The sequence below is a fragment of the Hesperophylax consimilis genome, chromosome 28 (genome assembly GCF_061612785.1).
Source record: "Hesperophylax consimilis isolate HC1 chromosome 28, BYU_Hcon_1.0, whole genome shotgun sequence".
NCBI classification, from domain to species: Eukaryota; Metazoa; Arthropoda; class Insecta; order Trichoptera; family Limnephilidae; genus Hesperophylax; species Hesperophylax consimilis.
The window spans coordinates 3000249-3017925 of record NC_142863.1 but is presented as its reverse complement, the minus strand read 5'-3'; the positions used below and the strand labels follow the sequence as shown (position 1 = coordinate 3017925).

The following is a 17677-nucleotide window of genomic DNA, read 5'->3' as shown; positions in this document are numbered from 1 at the left end:
TCAGACACACAGGTACGCATACAACTCCGCCGGTAAAATGTATGTGATCACCCCAGTCATTTCATAGAGACATATCATTGGTGTCGATCCTTGTAATATTTCTATAACTTTGTAAACAGTTTAGCACTCAACAAACTAATAACAATTTAGTAAGATTATTGGATGAAAGAATGCAACAAAGAGAGAATTAAAAAAAAAACTGAAAGAACGACGATTTTTTTCTTGTTTTCTCCACACTGTAAGTCCACGATGGAATCCTAACACTAACCCTGACAGCACGGTAAGTTACGTAAGTATCTTTAACAGATGAAAGGTGAATGTATGAATTCTGTAGGAATGAGATCCCCGAGGAAGTGTGAACCTTGACATAACCTCAAAAAATCAAACGTCTGCAACATCACTTTATATAATTTATATCATCAAGGTTATCTTCGAAGAATGTTACCAGGACATCAGACGGGGTTGGTGTGGGGTGGTGGAGCCGGTGCGGTGACGGGGGTAAAGGAGGGGGCGGGTAGGTACTAGGTAGTGAGGTTTTCGCCTACCAGGGGCGCAGAAGATGGATCGGGTACCGCGTGTCCGCTGCTGGAATATAAGGGTATAAAGAAACCGACCACCTTGGAAAACTTAAAGACAGGACTGTAATAGGAGTAGAAATATTTATAATTGTTTTTTAAATAAATATTTTAATTATAATCTACTCTAGCAGAGGACCGTCGCGATCCATTGACAAAGCGTACGTCGAAGTATACTCATTTACAAAATCCAAAAATCTTTATTGAGCAGAAAAAGAAACCTGTTTGTTACCTAGGAGTCGAAACCTATGTTCCTGTAAAGCGTGCATTGACACACTGTATAAAGCTCAAAATACCAAAAAAGTAGGTGATACTTTAAATACCAATACAAACACCCACTTTAACTCTCCCGCAGCCAAGTGGGGGAGTAGGTAGTACCCAAAATTACTATCCTCTTTATATCAGCTTAAATACTTGACATATCAATATTTTGAAACTCAAAATGCGATCTCAATAAAATCAAAGTGTACAAGGATTCATCATTTGATGATGATCTTATTTTAGTCGCCCACATGTCATTCCTAAAAAGGCCGTTTTGAATGGTAGAAGGTATTGCAATTTTATTCTCATTCTGAATTTGTCGGCCATTTTATTAATATTTTATATCTCTCCGACTGTTCCTATTTTTAAGAGATTTTTAAATTAAGTCCATGATCAACAGCTCTGCCAAGCTTCTCTTGTAGAGACAGATAGTATGCATGAAGAATGAGTTAATGATGAATGTAAGTAAGTCTAAAGTAATGGTGTTTGAAATAGGAGTACGAAAACAGTGTGCAATATAGTTGTGAATGAGGAATATTTGGAGCAGGTGGATGAGTTTGTGTATTTAGGAAGTATGTTCTAGAGAGATGAGAAGGCTGACAGAGATATTGAAAGAAGGGTAAATGCAGGTAACTCCATTAATGGGGGACTGCTGGTACCTACCCTGATGTATGGAAGTGAGGCATGGAACTGACAAAGAAAGGATGAAAGTAGATTGAATGCTGTTGAAATGAGATCCCTGAGGCGTATGTGTGGTAAAACCATGTATGATCGTGTGAGGAATGTGGAGATCCACAAAGAGTGCACGGCTGATGTAAGCGTAATGAGTAAGATTAAGAAAGGGACGCTTAGATGGTTTGGGCATGTAGAACGAATGAGCGAAGAAAGGAGTGTAAGGAGGATATATGATGCAAATGTGAATAATAGCAGAAGTCGGGGACACCCGAGGAAGACATGACACGATCAAGTGTATCAGATACTCCAGTCGGGCCATGTCAAGAGTCAGAATAATAGAAGAGTATATATATATATGAGACGATGTATTAATGTGAATGAGGCAAGAAGCCAAGCCTTACTCCGATATAATACGAGAAAAATAAATGATAAAGATTTGGAAAAAACAATTTGAAGTATGTTTAACATCCCAATTGGGCCCTTGTCTCATTGACCTCCGTAATATCATGTGTAGGTCGGTTGGTTGGTTTAGGGCCCACACAATGGGTCCTAAAGGCCCCAGCCGGCCCTGCCCCTCGGCCCAGTGATGGATTGGGCCCTTACGGGGAAAGGGGGCCTACATATAAATATCTATTTCTTACCGGCACCGCAAATCGCCTCCCCGCCCAGGTAGACGGAGAAAACATTTAAGATTGAGTGATTGATTGGTGAACCATCTCACAGGGAGAGATATCGAATAATACATTTATTTATTAATTTTCTTTAAAATAAACAGTTTTTTGTGACGCTGCTCAGTACATCATAATAGTCTAAACTACTCCCAACCATATGAAGATAGTGGGACTCCTGATGAAACCACGAATTAATCAAATGATTCTGGATAAAACTTATTCCTTTTCCTATTAAAAACGGGACTGGTTGCCTAAAACGAATGAATTTACAAATTTCATAACAAAATAACAGTACAGCACGAATATGTTAGGAGGAAGTCAGAACACGTGTTCATAAAAATAATTATAATTTCGCATCTCGTCCGTATATTTATTCGGACAAGGCCACCTGCGTTGAACACGTATTCAGATATATACTGAATGACTAATATTTTAATCAGGAGATTATCATGCAGTCACATTTTTAATAGTATAGTGATAAAAATGCGTACACATTTTTCTCAGTGTATGAAGTAAAAGTGAAAAATAAATAATATTATTATTTTGCTGTTTTCCGTTCCGTGGTACTACATAAATGATTTTTTAAATAAACGTAGAGAATTTAATATACGCTAGCAGCAAATCCTAACGTGAAGCAAGCACATTTGAAGAAATCACGTAGTACCCAAAAGCTTTCCGAAATATTTCTTGTCGACCCTCCCGGTCCCACAGCGGGACCCCTGGAGATAAGTAAGGGCTTGAAATTGGACCCGGCCCAACCCCAGGGTCTCTGCCGGGTTCCGGCTTCGGAGGGATGTAATAGATGTACCCCAACCTTCACCTCCCACACCCACCACCCTATCTGATGCATTGCACGCTTTTGGGTGGGTCAAATGGTAAGAAAAAATAGGCGCAACGGCTGCTACGTCTTTTTCATACAAAACTTAATTTTTGTATTTGAGGCCAAAATACTCAATCAAACTGCAATCAATGCAACCTGCAATCCAGCAAATAACTAATACGAATATGAGCCATTTCGTTCATTTGTGTTTTAAATTATTGAATATAGGCCATTAAAGCTCAAAAGATATATTCTCAGCAGTTTTATTAACCAATGACACAATCATTCTTTGGAACTCTCTAACTTCTGTATATCAAAAGATATATTCTCAGGAGCTTCATTAATCAATGGCACAATCTTTCTTTGTAACTCTCTAACTTCTGTATATCAAATGATATATTCTCAGGAGTCTCATTAACCAATGACACAATCTTTTTTTGGAACTCTCTAACTTATGTATATCCTTCTGATATATTTTTCAATTAACTGTGTTAAGTCTGTCTGTAACTCCTTTTTAAAATCGTGTTCTTGTGTAAAAATAATTTCCTTTCAATACAAGACAAAAATACATAAAATAGCTTTCATCCGTACTTATTTACTACAATTTTAGATTTTGAAATAAATGTTCAATTTGATTGGGTATTTTGGCATCAACCCCAAAGTTTTGTATAAAAAAGATTGCGTAGCTGTTCCTACTTGAACTTATGAAGTTTTTTTTATCGGTTCTGTAAGGATTTCTAAAGGATACACTTTGTTTAACTTTCAATAATTGAACAGATAATATCAAGATATGCGATATATACCGATTTGAAAGAAAACTAAGGCGCAAGTTTTTTTAAATTGTAAATGTTTTATTCGTTTTTTTTATTGCAAAGTTTGTATATGAGGTATAAAGTATAATATAAGTATAAATTCAATTTTTTTCACAGTCCTCACTAGGGTTCCTGTTCTGAGGCGGCCTGTACTTTTATATGTAGTTTAAAATTGTCTTTACATCGTCATCATAATGTTTGTAAGTTTTTCTACTCTCAGGCCCTTTGCAAACAAATATCTTTTAGCTATGTAAAACAAAAATAATCATTTTCATACAGTAGGTAACAGATATTTTTTATTTAAAAAATGCATTTACGTAGTAGCATTTTGAAGCTTTTTTACTATTTAATATTATAATTTCATTTATAAAAAGCAGTTTATTTATAAACAAGTTCTGCTGGGTAATTATTAATACAGCTGTTTCGCCTTCAGAAGTCATTATCAAGCTTTCTTCGGAATGCCTTCGGAAGGCAAAACTGCTGTTACGCGTGATAATAATTACAAAACAGAACTTGTTTTTAAATAAAATGAAATAAATAAACTGTGTTTATAAATTAAAATTCTAATATTGTTCTTTTTTTTAAATCCGGAGTTCTAAAAATGAAACATGAAAACATTAAATTATGTTTCATCTATTTCAATTGATTTTTCCTACAATTTAAATAAAATACATGAAAATTTTCCATGTTTGTAATCTGTGCGCAATATTCGTGATGTGAAAAACCGAGCACTACTATGCTCGTGATACTAGAACCAAAGGACATAATCTCTTACTAATTAATCCCTTTCGCTAAAACATGTTTTGGCCGGAGAAATTTTAGATATTTTGCAACAATGCTCTTCCACTAGCCATTAGACTGAATACAATTTTTTTGAAATATAAAATTGACATCAAGTCTTGGATGATCAGCCAAGACAGATCTAAGATCAAAAATTTTATAAAAGCCCCTTTATAAGTATGTACTTCCAACTAGATTCTGATTGACCTCTGTCATTTAATGTAATGAAATATTGTTATGTATGTTATCTGAGGTTATACTGCTTATATTTACTTCTATTTATTATTTCATTAATTTTTTTTTATTTTATCTTAACTTTTCCATATACATTTATAATATTGTTATACTGTAGGATAACCTACACTTTCTATTATGGCTTTAAAATGTTTACAACTTTATATTTTAGTTATAGTTATGCATGTATAAAATAATAAGTAAATACTCATTTATGTATCCAATACGTCTGTCTCGACACAGGTATATCCTAGTGAGACAGATATCGAAAAACTCATGTAAAACAACTTTATAAAAAAATTTAAAAATATCATTTATTAACAATAAATGATAGATAATGTTATTATAATAATGTAACAATGATACCGGGAGCGCAAAAACGATGACGGGTACGATAAATTAAAGTAATAATTACATCACAAGAATATTAAACCTCATTATTGATTCATGGCTAAGACTTAAAGATATCAGGAACACAGAAATGATAACAGTCGATATAGAACACACAACTGATAAAAACTTATTTTTGTCAGTAATGAGTGCGACAAAAAAGATTAAATAAAGTCACATAAGTTACCGTCACATACTTTCACAGCGTCAAACTGTTTCATATATTCTTCATTCATTGACTTGTTTATAAAATATTATCTTCATGGCACTCTTTTTAGGGTGAATTGCCTAATACAAAAAAATATATATATATATTATCTTCGTCGATGATTAAATTATTATATATATATTTTTATACCCCTTCCCTTTGTTCATCTCTCACCCTAACACTAATATTAGTGTTGGGGTGAGAGGTGAACAAAGGGGAAGGGGTATAATAATATATTATGTTAAATAATATATTATTTATTTATTTATTATATTAAATGTGTATATTAGTATTATTATATGGTTAGTTTTAATATCATGATGGATGGGTTCTTCCGAAATCGGTTGAGTATTTAATAAAATAAACAAATATACGCGTTTTTTATTTAAATATATTTTTATCTTTACGTGCAGAACGTGCACTTTGTAAATATAATTTTAATGCCATTGGCATGAGGGCAAGAAATGAAATAATATATTATTTTTAAAAAAAAGTTTAAAAGAATGTTTACGGTCCGCCTAATTAGTGGGTACAATTACGGAACTAATTACAAACATTAACTAGAATGGTCGGCTGTTATCACGATCACGAATATCGCGCACAGATGATTCCGCACATGGGGAAATCCGAAGAAGTGGCTAGAACTAGATGAATTCAAATTTAAAAAAAATATATATTAATTTAGAAAACATATTTCGTGCGGAATTTTCTGTGTTCGGAGATTTCCATGTTTGCAATTTGTGCGCAATATTCGCGATGTGAAAAACCGAACATAATCATTCTGTTTTATCTAATAACAAAACCGCCACGCGCGATTCATTATAATAATGTAACACAAACACTGGGAGCGCAAAAACGATGACGGGTAAATGATAAATTAAAGTTATAAAACATCACAAGATAACGGCTGATTATGATTGATTGATGGCTAAGACTTAAATATATCAGGAACACAGAAATGATAACTGTCAATATGGAACACACAAATAACAAAAATGTTACTTAAGAATCACAGATTACTTACTCACTTAAATTATTGCGCTCATTTGAAAACTATGAACACTGCTTATTCCATGCAAAAAAGATCAATGTTAACAATGATATTATTGAATTTATCATTTTCAATCTAAAAAATTAGGTACTCTTGGTTCTTGGATAATATGTCATTATTTAGTACACATTTGCATAATCGAAAATACGGGAATTCTTGATTATCCAACCATATTGAAAAATAATATTTACAATAATTGTGAGAACACACTATATTTCGTTTTCAAAATTTTCAAAAACGTATTTTTTTAAAGCCTAGATAAATGACTAGATAATAAAAATAAAATGCTAATTTCAACAGAATTTCGTCAAGGAACTTGTGGGTAATTTGAAAATATGCATACGGGGTTTCAAAATATTCGCACATTTCAGAACACCTTCGTAACCTTCACTGGATCAAGTGCCCTGAAAGAATCCAGTACTGCTGTATGGTGTTTAAATCTATCAATGAAATGGCCCCACCCTACATCTCTGAACTATGCGTCCCGGAAAACACTGGTCTGAGGCAGTCAACTCTTAGATCAGCAACATCATCAGCTGTAGGCAGACTGATAGAACCTAAGCGCAAGCCAAATACTAAGTTTGGATCGCGCTTTCGGAGTATCTGGGCCGAAGGCTTGGAATAAACTCCCTCCGGAACTAAAATAGAATCCATAACAAGTGTAACAGAATTCAGGTCTAAACTAAAATTACCATTTTAAGCTGTCGTATCCTTAAATTCAATATACCATTCCTAAGAGATAGTCCAGTTATATCCAATTTTCCAAATGTGTCCTAAATCCTGTGTTTAAATTTCGCTAATAAATAATTAGATAATGTTAATTAAGTGTTAATCTCAAGTGACCTACCAGGTAAGTATTGTACTGTTCATTATCTCCATAAATAGTTAGTAATAACATAGATCACTGTAGATATGTATTATAAATTTGTACAGCGCCCTTTAGGTGATTTTGCACAAAAACGGCGCTATACAAGTTATCCAATTATTTTTATTATTATTGTCAACTCATATTATTGTCATTCATATTTTAACCGATGAAAATGTTTTAATGCAGGTTTTTAAACACTGTTAAATTGTTTATCAGGTGCGGTCATGTATGGGTATTTACACTTTGATTCAGTACGACAACTTTTATGGCGAGATGCTAACATTTTACATGGTACCTGCGAGTATTCTGAAATTCGTCATTTATGGCAAAATATGTATCCAACATGATTTGGAAAATGTGTATGCAACATAATAATGTGACAGAAATACTAGGAGAGCAAGAGCGATTAGGGATAAGTTGTAACAAGTGGTGCTTACCCCCCCCCCCTCCCATCTTCCACAATCAATGATAGTGATTTTATTGATAAGATTTAACTCATAGCTATCACAAAATGCCAGGAACGCAGACATGATAACAGATTATTTTTATATCTACCTACCTACGATAAAAAAAATCAGTGATGGATGATTGCATAAAAAGTGAGATTTTATAATTTTTTTCATATTTTTCATCAAATTTTGTTGTTCGAATTATTATCACCACGACTATTCTGATAGAGATCATTGAGCACGGATTATTCCGCACAAGATCCACCACAACGAAAAATCCAAACACTTATAAAAATACAAAAATTATTATGGTGCTTCTTTTTATTTTTATTTTAATTCCAAACAGGCTTGATAGTATCTTTTCGCTTTAATGTGAAAAAAATAACTGGTGAATAATCTGAGTTCGCAGTTTTCTCTGTGCGGAATTAATCGGTGAGCAATCAATATGTGTGTATGTAAATGCGTGGTCAAACTCAAAATCTTGTATTTTTCGTCATTCAGAAAACAATACAATGCAATTATTTTATAATGCCAGGAACACAAAATGCGATGACGGGTAAATAATTACCAAAACCTACGCAAGTCACCAGAATTTTTTTGATAAGGAAGAATGAATAATAAAGACAAAAAAATACAAGGACGACAGAAATGTAACGGATTATTTTTTTCCGGCTTGGTAAGAAATTTTAAACACAAACTAGTGCGATAAAAAAAATGTATATCAGAGAATTTTTTATACCGTAACCATCTAAAATATATTCTATTATACAACTAATCACTTTTTACGGGACCGGGACCACGGGACACGCGACACAGATATGGGGCAAATATATTTTGACAGCCGAATAACAAAAAAAGAAGCCTTCTTCTTCTGGCCGCCTACGAAGACGTAGAAAAAAAAGCATCGCCTGCTCAAGATGTTCCTTTTGAAACACCAGGAGAGCAGATACGATAGAGGTGAGGTATCTGGTTTATCAATATAATACTCGTTATATCCATTTTCCCCTGTGCGCTCCTGGGACTATGAAATCCAAAGCGGTGCTCGGTGCGCAGCACCTTGGATGATAAAATTAAGGAAACGAATTATTTTTAAAAACCAATAATTTCATTTCATTACTATTTAGTCATAAATTTTATGTAATTAACAGACTGAACTCTACGTTTTCTGTTCTCCTGGTGGATTTGTGCAGCCTTTTCCGGAAAAACCATCCGAACTGAATGATAAGATTTTCAAAAATTATACCTTGTATGGTTAAAAACGAAAACAAAAAATTAAAATATTTTTTTATGATTTTCAAAAAGATCTGCTTTTCGGTATTATAAATAATTAAAACACTTTTTAAAAGCTTTTTGTTTAGATCAGAGGTTCCCAAAGTGGTCTAAATAGACCCCCAGGGGTCGATATCGGCTTGCTGGGGGTCTATGTCAGCGAGAAAAAAATTTGGGGGTCCACGAAATTCAAATGGGGGTACATACGAGCGGACCCCCATTTACCTTAAGTCAACATTTAGGAGTTCCGTAAATGACACAATACACCTAACACAAATAACACAGTTTACGTAATACTAATAATAGACTGAGAAAATACTTATTTGATATTTGTATTTTTATATTTCGTAAAGTTGTTTATTGAGGTATATAAATAAAACTATACGTTCCTTTTCTCGTCAGTATTAATATATTGAAGCTAAACATTGCACATCGGAAGCCGCGAATTTTCCTAGATTCCCAACTTGTTTTTGAAAAACGTCCAGGGTAATAATGACGTTCAACATTTAAATGTACTTCACACACACTTCAAAACTAAGTTTGAGGACATTTTGACTGTGGAAGTGGAATGTTGAAGAATCAGATATCATATGACAAGAAGAACTGATCGGAATAAGCGCTAACAAAGAACTTTTAAGGGCAGTTCTGTAGGGCCAGCTACAGAAAGAAATTCCCGTTGCTTATCCTGCTCCATTTTCATTTAGTGTAATACCTCACAAGGGTGCCCCTGTCTGCACAATGTAAAGACAGAGGAACTATACCGCCACCCGGTTGTTGGACAGGCAAGGGAAGGGAATCTTCTTAGGAAAAAGAGAAATGATTATCACATGGGACGTTAATAGTTTTAGGAAAATTCAATATTCGGCAGGCAGGGGGTCTACGGAAAAAAATATATTTGGCAAGTGGATTACGGGGCAAAAAAGTTTGGGAACCTCTGGTTTAGATCAAGTTTTATTAATTAAAATTTTTTATACATATTTATAATTTTTTTTTTTTTTAACCAGTCAACCGTGCTGTCATCTGTCATAAAAACCAAACAGGCTGATGAAAAGATAACGCCGGCTTGTCATGGATAATTTAATATTTAAACAAACAGCGTAGCTAGCCTCGTGAAACAAAAAGCAAATGTTAGTCCGTAATTGGCGCAAGCGATTCTGACCTTTTGCTTTATACAAATTCTTTATACATAAGGCTTAAAATCGCATTTAAAAAAAAAAACGCCGGATTTAAAAAAAAGCCCGCCGGCGGTCGAGCCACAGATGACTGATTTTGTTACTGGTTATGTATAAGTTCTGCTAGGTAATTGTTACTACGCAAGACAGCTATTTCGCCTTCCGAAAGCATTATCAGACATACTTATAATGCTGATAGTGAACATCTTTTGACAAATGGCTTTTGATTATCTACGCTTATTTCCGAGTAAAAATGGAAAGAGTTATCGTAAATTATTAGTTCTAAATTAATAATTGTGAAGAAGTAGAGGGGTTATTCCTGCATAATTATAAATATTAACTTGCATCATTTACATACACCTAATTGAACTCAGTTTTATATTATTTTTAATTAGCTTTGGGATTATTAGACTTTTTACTACTTTCTAACTGCCATAAAAAGACTTACCTTATTGCTGATCTTCATAGACTCCTCCGTGCTGTACCCTAGGCTTCTCATGTGCTTCAGGTAGGTAGTCGTGATAGGAACACTGTAGTCTATTTCAACCCCATGCAGGAACGCCTTCTGATTGTTCCCCAAGCCCTCCGTGCTCAGGCGATGCGGAGAAAACATCGACTGCATAGAAGGTGACCAAGCTTTTGAAAAACCCTTCGACTCGACACAATTTTCTTCAATTTTGTTGAATATTGGATTCAATCTCTTCTTTGGCGGTGTTCTAGACTTGGGAGGGTCTTTAGAAGTCAAATTACATACGTCTAAAGGATTGTAAGGTTTTCTCGGGGCTTCTTTTTCTGCTGACTTCTTCTTTGGTTTTTCGCTGACTACTATAATAGCTTCATCTTGACTAGTTCTAACACAGCTTTCTTTAATGGCTTCGCAATGTTGCTGTTCATCCTTCTGTTCTGGTTTGATCTCAACTCTTTGCGAATCGATGATGGAATGGCTGGATTTCCCTGATATGTAAGGTTCAGTCTTTGCTTCACCAGTATCAATTTCTTCAGAGTTATTAAAATCAAAAATATCTTCTTTGTTGATATCTTTTCTCACGCTCCTAAACGCACTTAGACCTGATTCAAACAATCCAATTTTATTTGGAGAGATGGGCATTGGATGGGGTGTATTTGTTGGATCGATCTCATTGGTATTATTTGAGCAGAACATATCTTGGCTTGGGTTCAGGTATCTTAAGCTTCTTTCTCCCGTTGTGTCAAAAGCGGCTAAACCATCAGTGAATGATATTTTAAGAGCTGGTTGCGACGCATCAATTTCATTCTCCCAGTTTTTGGTTGGTATCTCTTGGATTCCATTCTTGGTGAGGTGATGGTCTAGTGGCTTTACCGGTAGGGGGGTGAGTTGGTGGAAGCCGTTTGGGGGGATAGTGGGACTGCGGCTGCGGCCGGGGGTGTCTGGGGGGAGTCCCGGGGGGGCAAAGGGGGACAGGGAGCGTGGCCTCCTCTGGCAGTCCAGGCAGCCCATCAGGAATCTGGTGACGGCCTCCCGTGGCAGGAATGCGTAAGTTTCTGTTATCTGAAAGAAACGAAATTATAAAATTCATTAAAAATTGAAATATATAATTGAAACATAAAATCTTACAAAAAATCATTATTGCTCAAACCTCTACAAAAAACAACGGGGTAACAGAAAGTACATAGATTGAATCGATACCACCCGCAACTCAAACAAATTCTCAGTCTACAAAACCAATGCCAAACGGCGAGACGCAAACGACACAGCAAATAAATTCCAACAAGTTTGTGTAAATAAATTCCTCTTTCGCCTGTTTTCTGCGCTCCCGTTCCCCCCACCCACCACAGAGTGGGAGCGATCAAGCAAACCCCCCCCAAACTCGTTGGTTTAAATTTAAACGTCTTCATTGTTGACACTGCTACGTACCAGGAGATTATGCCGTGCAACAGGTGTCCAAATTAATCCCAGCTTTTCATTGTAAATAGAGGCGAAACTGTATGCGAAACAAATATTAAGGCAAAGTTCGGCGTGTTTGTGGAGAGGATGGTAGTAAAACATAGAATAAATAACACAACAAATGTGATTTGGTCGTGTTTCGTGATCCAAAAGTCTGACCATTCTTTGTGTGTGACGTTCGTTGTAATCTACGTGTTCATAGATGGCGTTAATTACATTATTTTACAATATTAAAACGAATTATTTGTTTGACCGCGTACATACGCAATATGGACACGAATAAATATTTTATAAGCAATAATTATTAGCCTGAAACACTCATCCACATTGAAAAATCTCCTGATAAAAGTGTTTCAGGCTAATAATTATTGCTTATAAAATAATTGTTACCCTTTGTGCTATGCATAAAAAATCTTGTCTTAAACATTAGTTTACCAAAAAAAATAATAACGAATAAATACTTATATTTAATGATTTTATTTAGTTATAAAAAAATTACATTCTCACATCTAGTATAAATCTTTTAGCAAATTATTTCTATGACATTAAGGACATTTTACAATACATCTAAAACATATTCTTTGTAGTATTTAGGAACAAACCCAAAAGCAGAAAGGCTTTTAACTCCTTTAACATCTGTTGGTAGTTGATTGAAAATCTTAAATTCTTCAAGACAGAGATTATTTTGGGTTCCCGACAAATTTTTCGTGAAGTCTAAAATCTCCACAGTTTCTCGTGGGGTTCTTCAACATTCTTAAACATGTATTTCGGGAGCATCTTATTTTTTAGCTTAAATATAAATATTAGGGTATTGTAAATTATTCGCTGTCTCACACTTAACATTCCTAGTTTTTTTCTGCATAATGATAATCTTAAAATACCTACTACAATTCAATACTGCTCGCATGCCTCTATTTTGAATTATTTGCAATTTCTTTATCTGTGTTTGATTGCACGAGAAAATGACACTAGAGCAGTAATTTAAATGAGATGCTACTGTACTATTATAAACTAATTTACTTGTATTTACGTATAATTTATTCCTTATTCTTCTTTAAAAATTACATTTATTGCCATTTTCTTAGCTAATAATTCAAAGTTAGAGTTAAATCAGAGTCGATTGTCTATTATAATGCCCAAGTATTTATTTCCTCTACTTCCTCTATTTCTTCCTTGTCTATGATAATTTGACTGATTCCGGTGAATTTTCTTACCTATTACCATGTATTTACTTTTTATAAAATTTAGTCTTAATCTGTTAATCTTTAACCGCACAGATATTTGATCCAGGTCATACTGTATTTTGAGCATCACTTATTTCCTGCAATATATAAAAGCGTATCATCTGCAAACAGTTTGATTAAACAGTATTTAAACACTGCACTATATCGTTGATATATAATATGAATAGTAATTACCCCAATACAGATTCTTGTGGGACTCCTGTTTCTCCGAAATAGCGTCTCCAAACTTGATTTTGTTGTTTTCTATTTTTCAGGTAGTCCTTAAACCATTCTAGTTCTTTGCCAACTATTCCTATATATTATTTAATTTAGATATTAATATTTTCCTGTCTTTTGTTTAAAAAGCAAGTTGGAAATCATGAAACACTGCTATTGTACACTGCTTTTGGTCCATGCTTATTTTCTACATCATTTATAGCTGCTTCGCATAAATATTTATTTCTAAAACCAGATTGCTGGCTAACAATTTTCGTTTTAATAAATTTACTAAGCTGCTCTTTAACAACGGATTCTAGCAATTGTTCGTATTTTGGTAAGCAATTTATTGGTCTACAATCTTCAAATTTTCTTACGTTTATTATTTGGTGAAATGGCGTTATTAAAGATGTTTTCCATGAATTTGGGATAATTCATTTTGTCCGTATAAAAACACAATTCATTCAAGAACGGCATACGAATATAATATTGAATTGAATCACCGATACAATACTGTATTTGTCTGCTTTTCTTGTAAGAATTAAGTTTTTATTATAATTAGGCGCAAAACAAATAATTCCCCTTCATATTTTGAAGCATTATCATTAAATAATTAAATTAACACAATCTACGTTATGTACTATCAGACATATAAAAAATCTTTAAAGCCTGTCACAGACCACGCTATATTTTCGTGGCTTGGCCTATTTCATTAAATCGCTCACCATACATTCCCGTTGGTAGTGTATGGCGAGCGTTATACTGAAATACACCAAGCCATCCATGATGCGTATAGGGTCGCCTACCTTAAAGTGAAGAATCTACTTACGAACCCCTTTTGGAATATGGTTTATGTGGCTAACGAAGTTCTTTACTTTATGATCAAAATTCCTGAAACTCACAAAAATGCAATTTGGCGTTGTGAATTTTAAACATTATCGCCATCTGTGATTCCGAATGTTACATGTCGAGATTTAACAAGTCTTAAAAAATTACCGTTCTGTAAGTCCTCTTCTGTCCAGCGTGTTTGCCAGCTCTGCCTTCGAGATCCACATGGACGGTGTAAATAATGTCGAAGAAATCTTCAACAATTGCAACCTTTCTGTACACCGGGTCCTGAAACGCAGCATTCTGAAATAAAATAAAAAATATTAATTAATTATTGAACATATTATTATCAGCAGTGACATCTAGCGACATATAGGCGAAACAGGTTTAGCCGGGACTCAAACCGTAGTTAATTGTAGGGGTTGTTTCCTGTGAAAACTTCTGTAAATTGTCGAGAGGTGGCATTAGTAGTACCATACTGATAAATAATATTAGTATGTAAAAAAAACACAATATTATATTTTTTGTTTCGTACTCTGGTTTCCTGTTGATAAACAGATTATATTGTAACGAATATATTAAAATGCAATAAAACAAAACGAACATTATTAAGCAGAAAATGTATATATCACATTTATGTATTTATTTGTGTTTTTTTTATTTATTGCTTTCAAGTTTAATTTGTAGAACTCCATTATATTTTTTTATTTCTTTTATATACTCAATAATATTATTATTCAATAAGAGAATCACACAATGATTAGAATAATGGCCTTTAGTCAAACACATAAATTAGGGAAACTTTTAAAAGGGTTATAAGTTATAACCATTAACAATTCCAGTCATTTTACTCAGTAAATTAGTAAGGGAAATCAGTAGATAATTAAAAATAAAAGCAAAACAATCTTTTTATTGCAAACACCTATCTAGTAATATAAATGCATAGTCTGTAAGTGGTAATGCCACAGTTTGATAATGCCTTCAGAGGGCGAAACAGCTGTCACACGTAATAATAATTACATAGCAGAACTTGTTTATAAATGAACTGTTTTTATAAATTGAATGATATTATTGAATATTTAAAGGAAATAAAAAAAATACTCGTTCATAGGTTATCTATGTCCTAATACAATCCTTAAATACGTGTATTAAATATATATATACAATGTGTACATATGAATATAATAAATCAATCGCATATTTTTGTTTCATTTTCTTCTTATTTTATTGTCTTTATTGTTCCGTACATCAATCAACGATTGTTGAATCTTGTTTTTTTTTTCTTTTCTTAAGAGTCATCATTTCTATTTCTCGTTTCAGGCGTTTGTTTGTGCAGCAGATTTTCATTTTTTCTTAGAAAATAAATTGTAAATACCGTAATAAAAACTCAAAGAATAATAATTATTAAAATTATCCTCAGACGACATCCCAACGTTAAGAGATATTTCGGGAATTTAATGTACAAACTATCATAGAAATTGTATGAAAGAAACGTCTTATATCCAAACTTATAAAGAATAATAAAATTCACCCTTAGATGGCATAAACAATCGAAAGGGCCTAATAGCCATTAACTAACTAACCATCACGCCGTTTCCAGGGGTAGGCAGAGATGACGGACCGCCAAACAACTCGGTCTTAGCACACACTCCTTGCCTCATTCGTATTCTCACACATTATTTTCTATTCTTGACATGGTCCGACTCAAGTATCTGATTCTCTTGATCCTGCTTATGTCTTCCTCTGGCCTTGCACTTGCACTATTTTAGCCTCAAAATTGACACCGGAGGTCCCTTCCAGAACTCCCTCCAACCCCCAAGTAGAAAGAAATCTGTCTGAACGCATTTTTTACTATCTCGGTTAAAGTGGCCTATCGAGAATATAATTTTTACGGTCGCTGCGCTGCCGATCAACACGGATAAAATTTTACTCGGCGGTTAACAGGAGTACAGAAGTATTACGGGTAAAGCGCGCGCACGATTTTATATAGTGAGGGATGGATTTTGAACAATTTTTCTTCTATGGAATTTATCCGGTTTTGAAATACACTTTATAAGATAGTAACAGGAGCACATACTATCACGGGTTACACCAGTCCCCAATTACAGAGGTGGCCCATCACTGAATCCATGAGTCCTCGGAGTCGACACAAAATTTCATAACATAGTAACAGGAGTACATAATAATATAGCGGGTAAAGAGCGCTGGATTGATTGGATGGATGGCGCTGATTTGGAGATTCTTCTGATTTTATGAACCGCTCGCTTGCTCCACTAGATTTGTCGGGTTTTGAAACTCACTTTATAAAATAGTAACAAGATTACAGGAAGTATCGCAGGTTAGAACGAAGGACGCGGGTGACTAACATTTATTTGCTTGCAGCGAGATTCTCTTCTGGTTTTGAAACTCACTTTTTTAAATTGCAACAGGAGTACATAGGTTGCAATAGGACGGTAATAATTCTCCTTTTGACACGACTTGTATGACTGACTATGAATTTGTTTTGATACCAATATAAATTTGTCGTATGTACTTGTATGTAGTTTTGATAAATTAAATTCTTAATCAGCCAGGTGGGTTTTTAGCCATTTTTTTACATTAACTTTACACAGACCTCTAGGAAAATAATTTCCCTCAGGGCCTTTGTCTTCTTTGGGTTGCTGTGTGGGGGTCTTTTGACGAGAGGAAGGAGTTAACATGGAAGTAGGAGGGAGGAAACACAGAAGCCGGCAAATCGTTCCACAGCCGATTTATTGAAGTCAAGAACGAGTGAAAGAAACGGCCCGTGACAAATGTCAACCATGTACAGTTAGTTGTTTATTATAATAGTATTTTATGTCGTAAACGTTTTGAACTATGCCCACATGTAAGCAAGTGCGCCCTGGGGGTGAATTTTCACAAAAAATGGCAATACGGAAGTCAGGAGTTTATAATTAGATTATATTATATAGAAGATTAAAATAATAACCGGAGCACAGAAAATATCCACAGGCCTGACCCGAGTCACCGCACAAAGTTACGACTTACGACTAATATTCTACCTGTAGCAGGAACACAGGAGGTATATCAGGAATATATATTATACACGGTGTCCGGAAACTCGTAGTACAAGCGGGAAACTGGAGAATCTACACCACATGGGGAACCCAAAAAAACATAAAGTTTTTTGATTTGAGCATTTTCAAAAAAAAAAAAAAACCAAAAAAAAATATTTTTCGGCTATTTTAGGGTTAAAGTTTTTTCTGGTGTTT

General features: G+C 34.3%; 1 protein-coding gene across 1 annotated transcript in view; it reads right to left on the bottom strand.

Moving 5' to 3' along the window:
- LOC149410028 (nucleolar protein 4) overlaps positions 1–17677 on the bottom strand; it is a 401267-nt gene that overhangs the window by 210391 nt on the left and 173199 nt on the right. Inside the window, exons 2-3 of the mRNA XM_089648923.1 lie at positions 14595–14729; positions 10684–11763 (exon numbers count right to left, since the gene is read on the bottom strand). Coding sequence (XP_089505049.1) covers positions 10684–11763; positions 14595–14729 — 1215 coding nt within the window. The remainder of the gene's footprint in view (positions 1–10683; positions 11764–14594; positions 14730–17677) is intronic.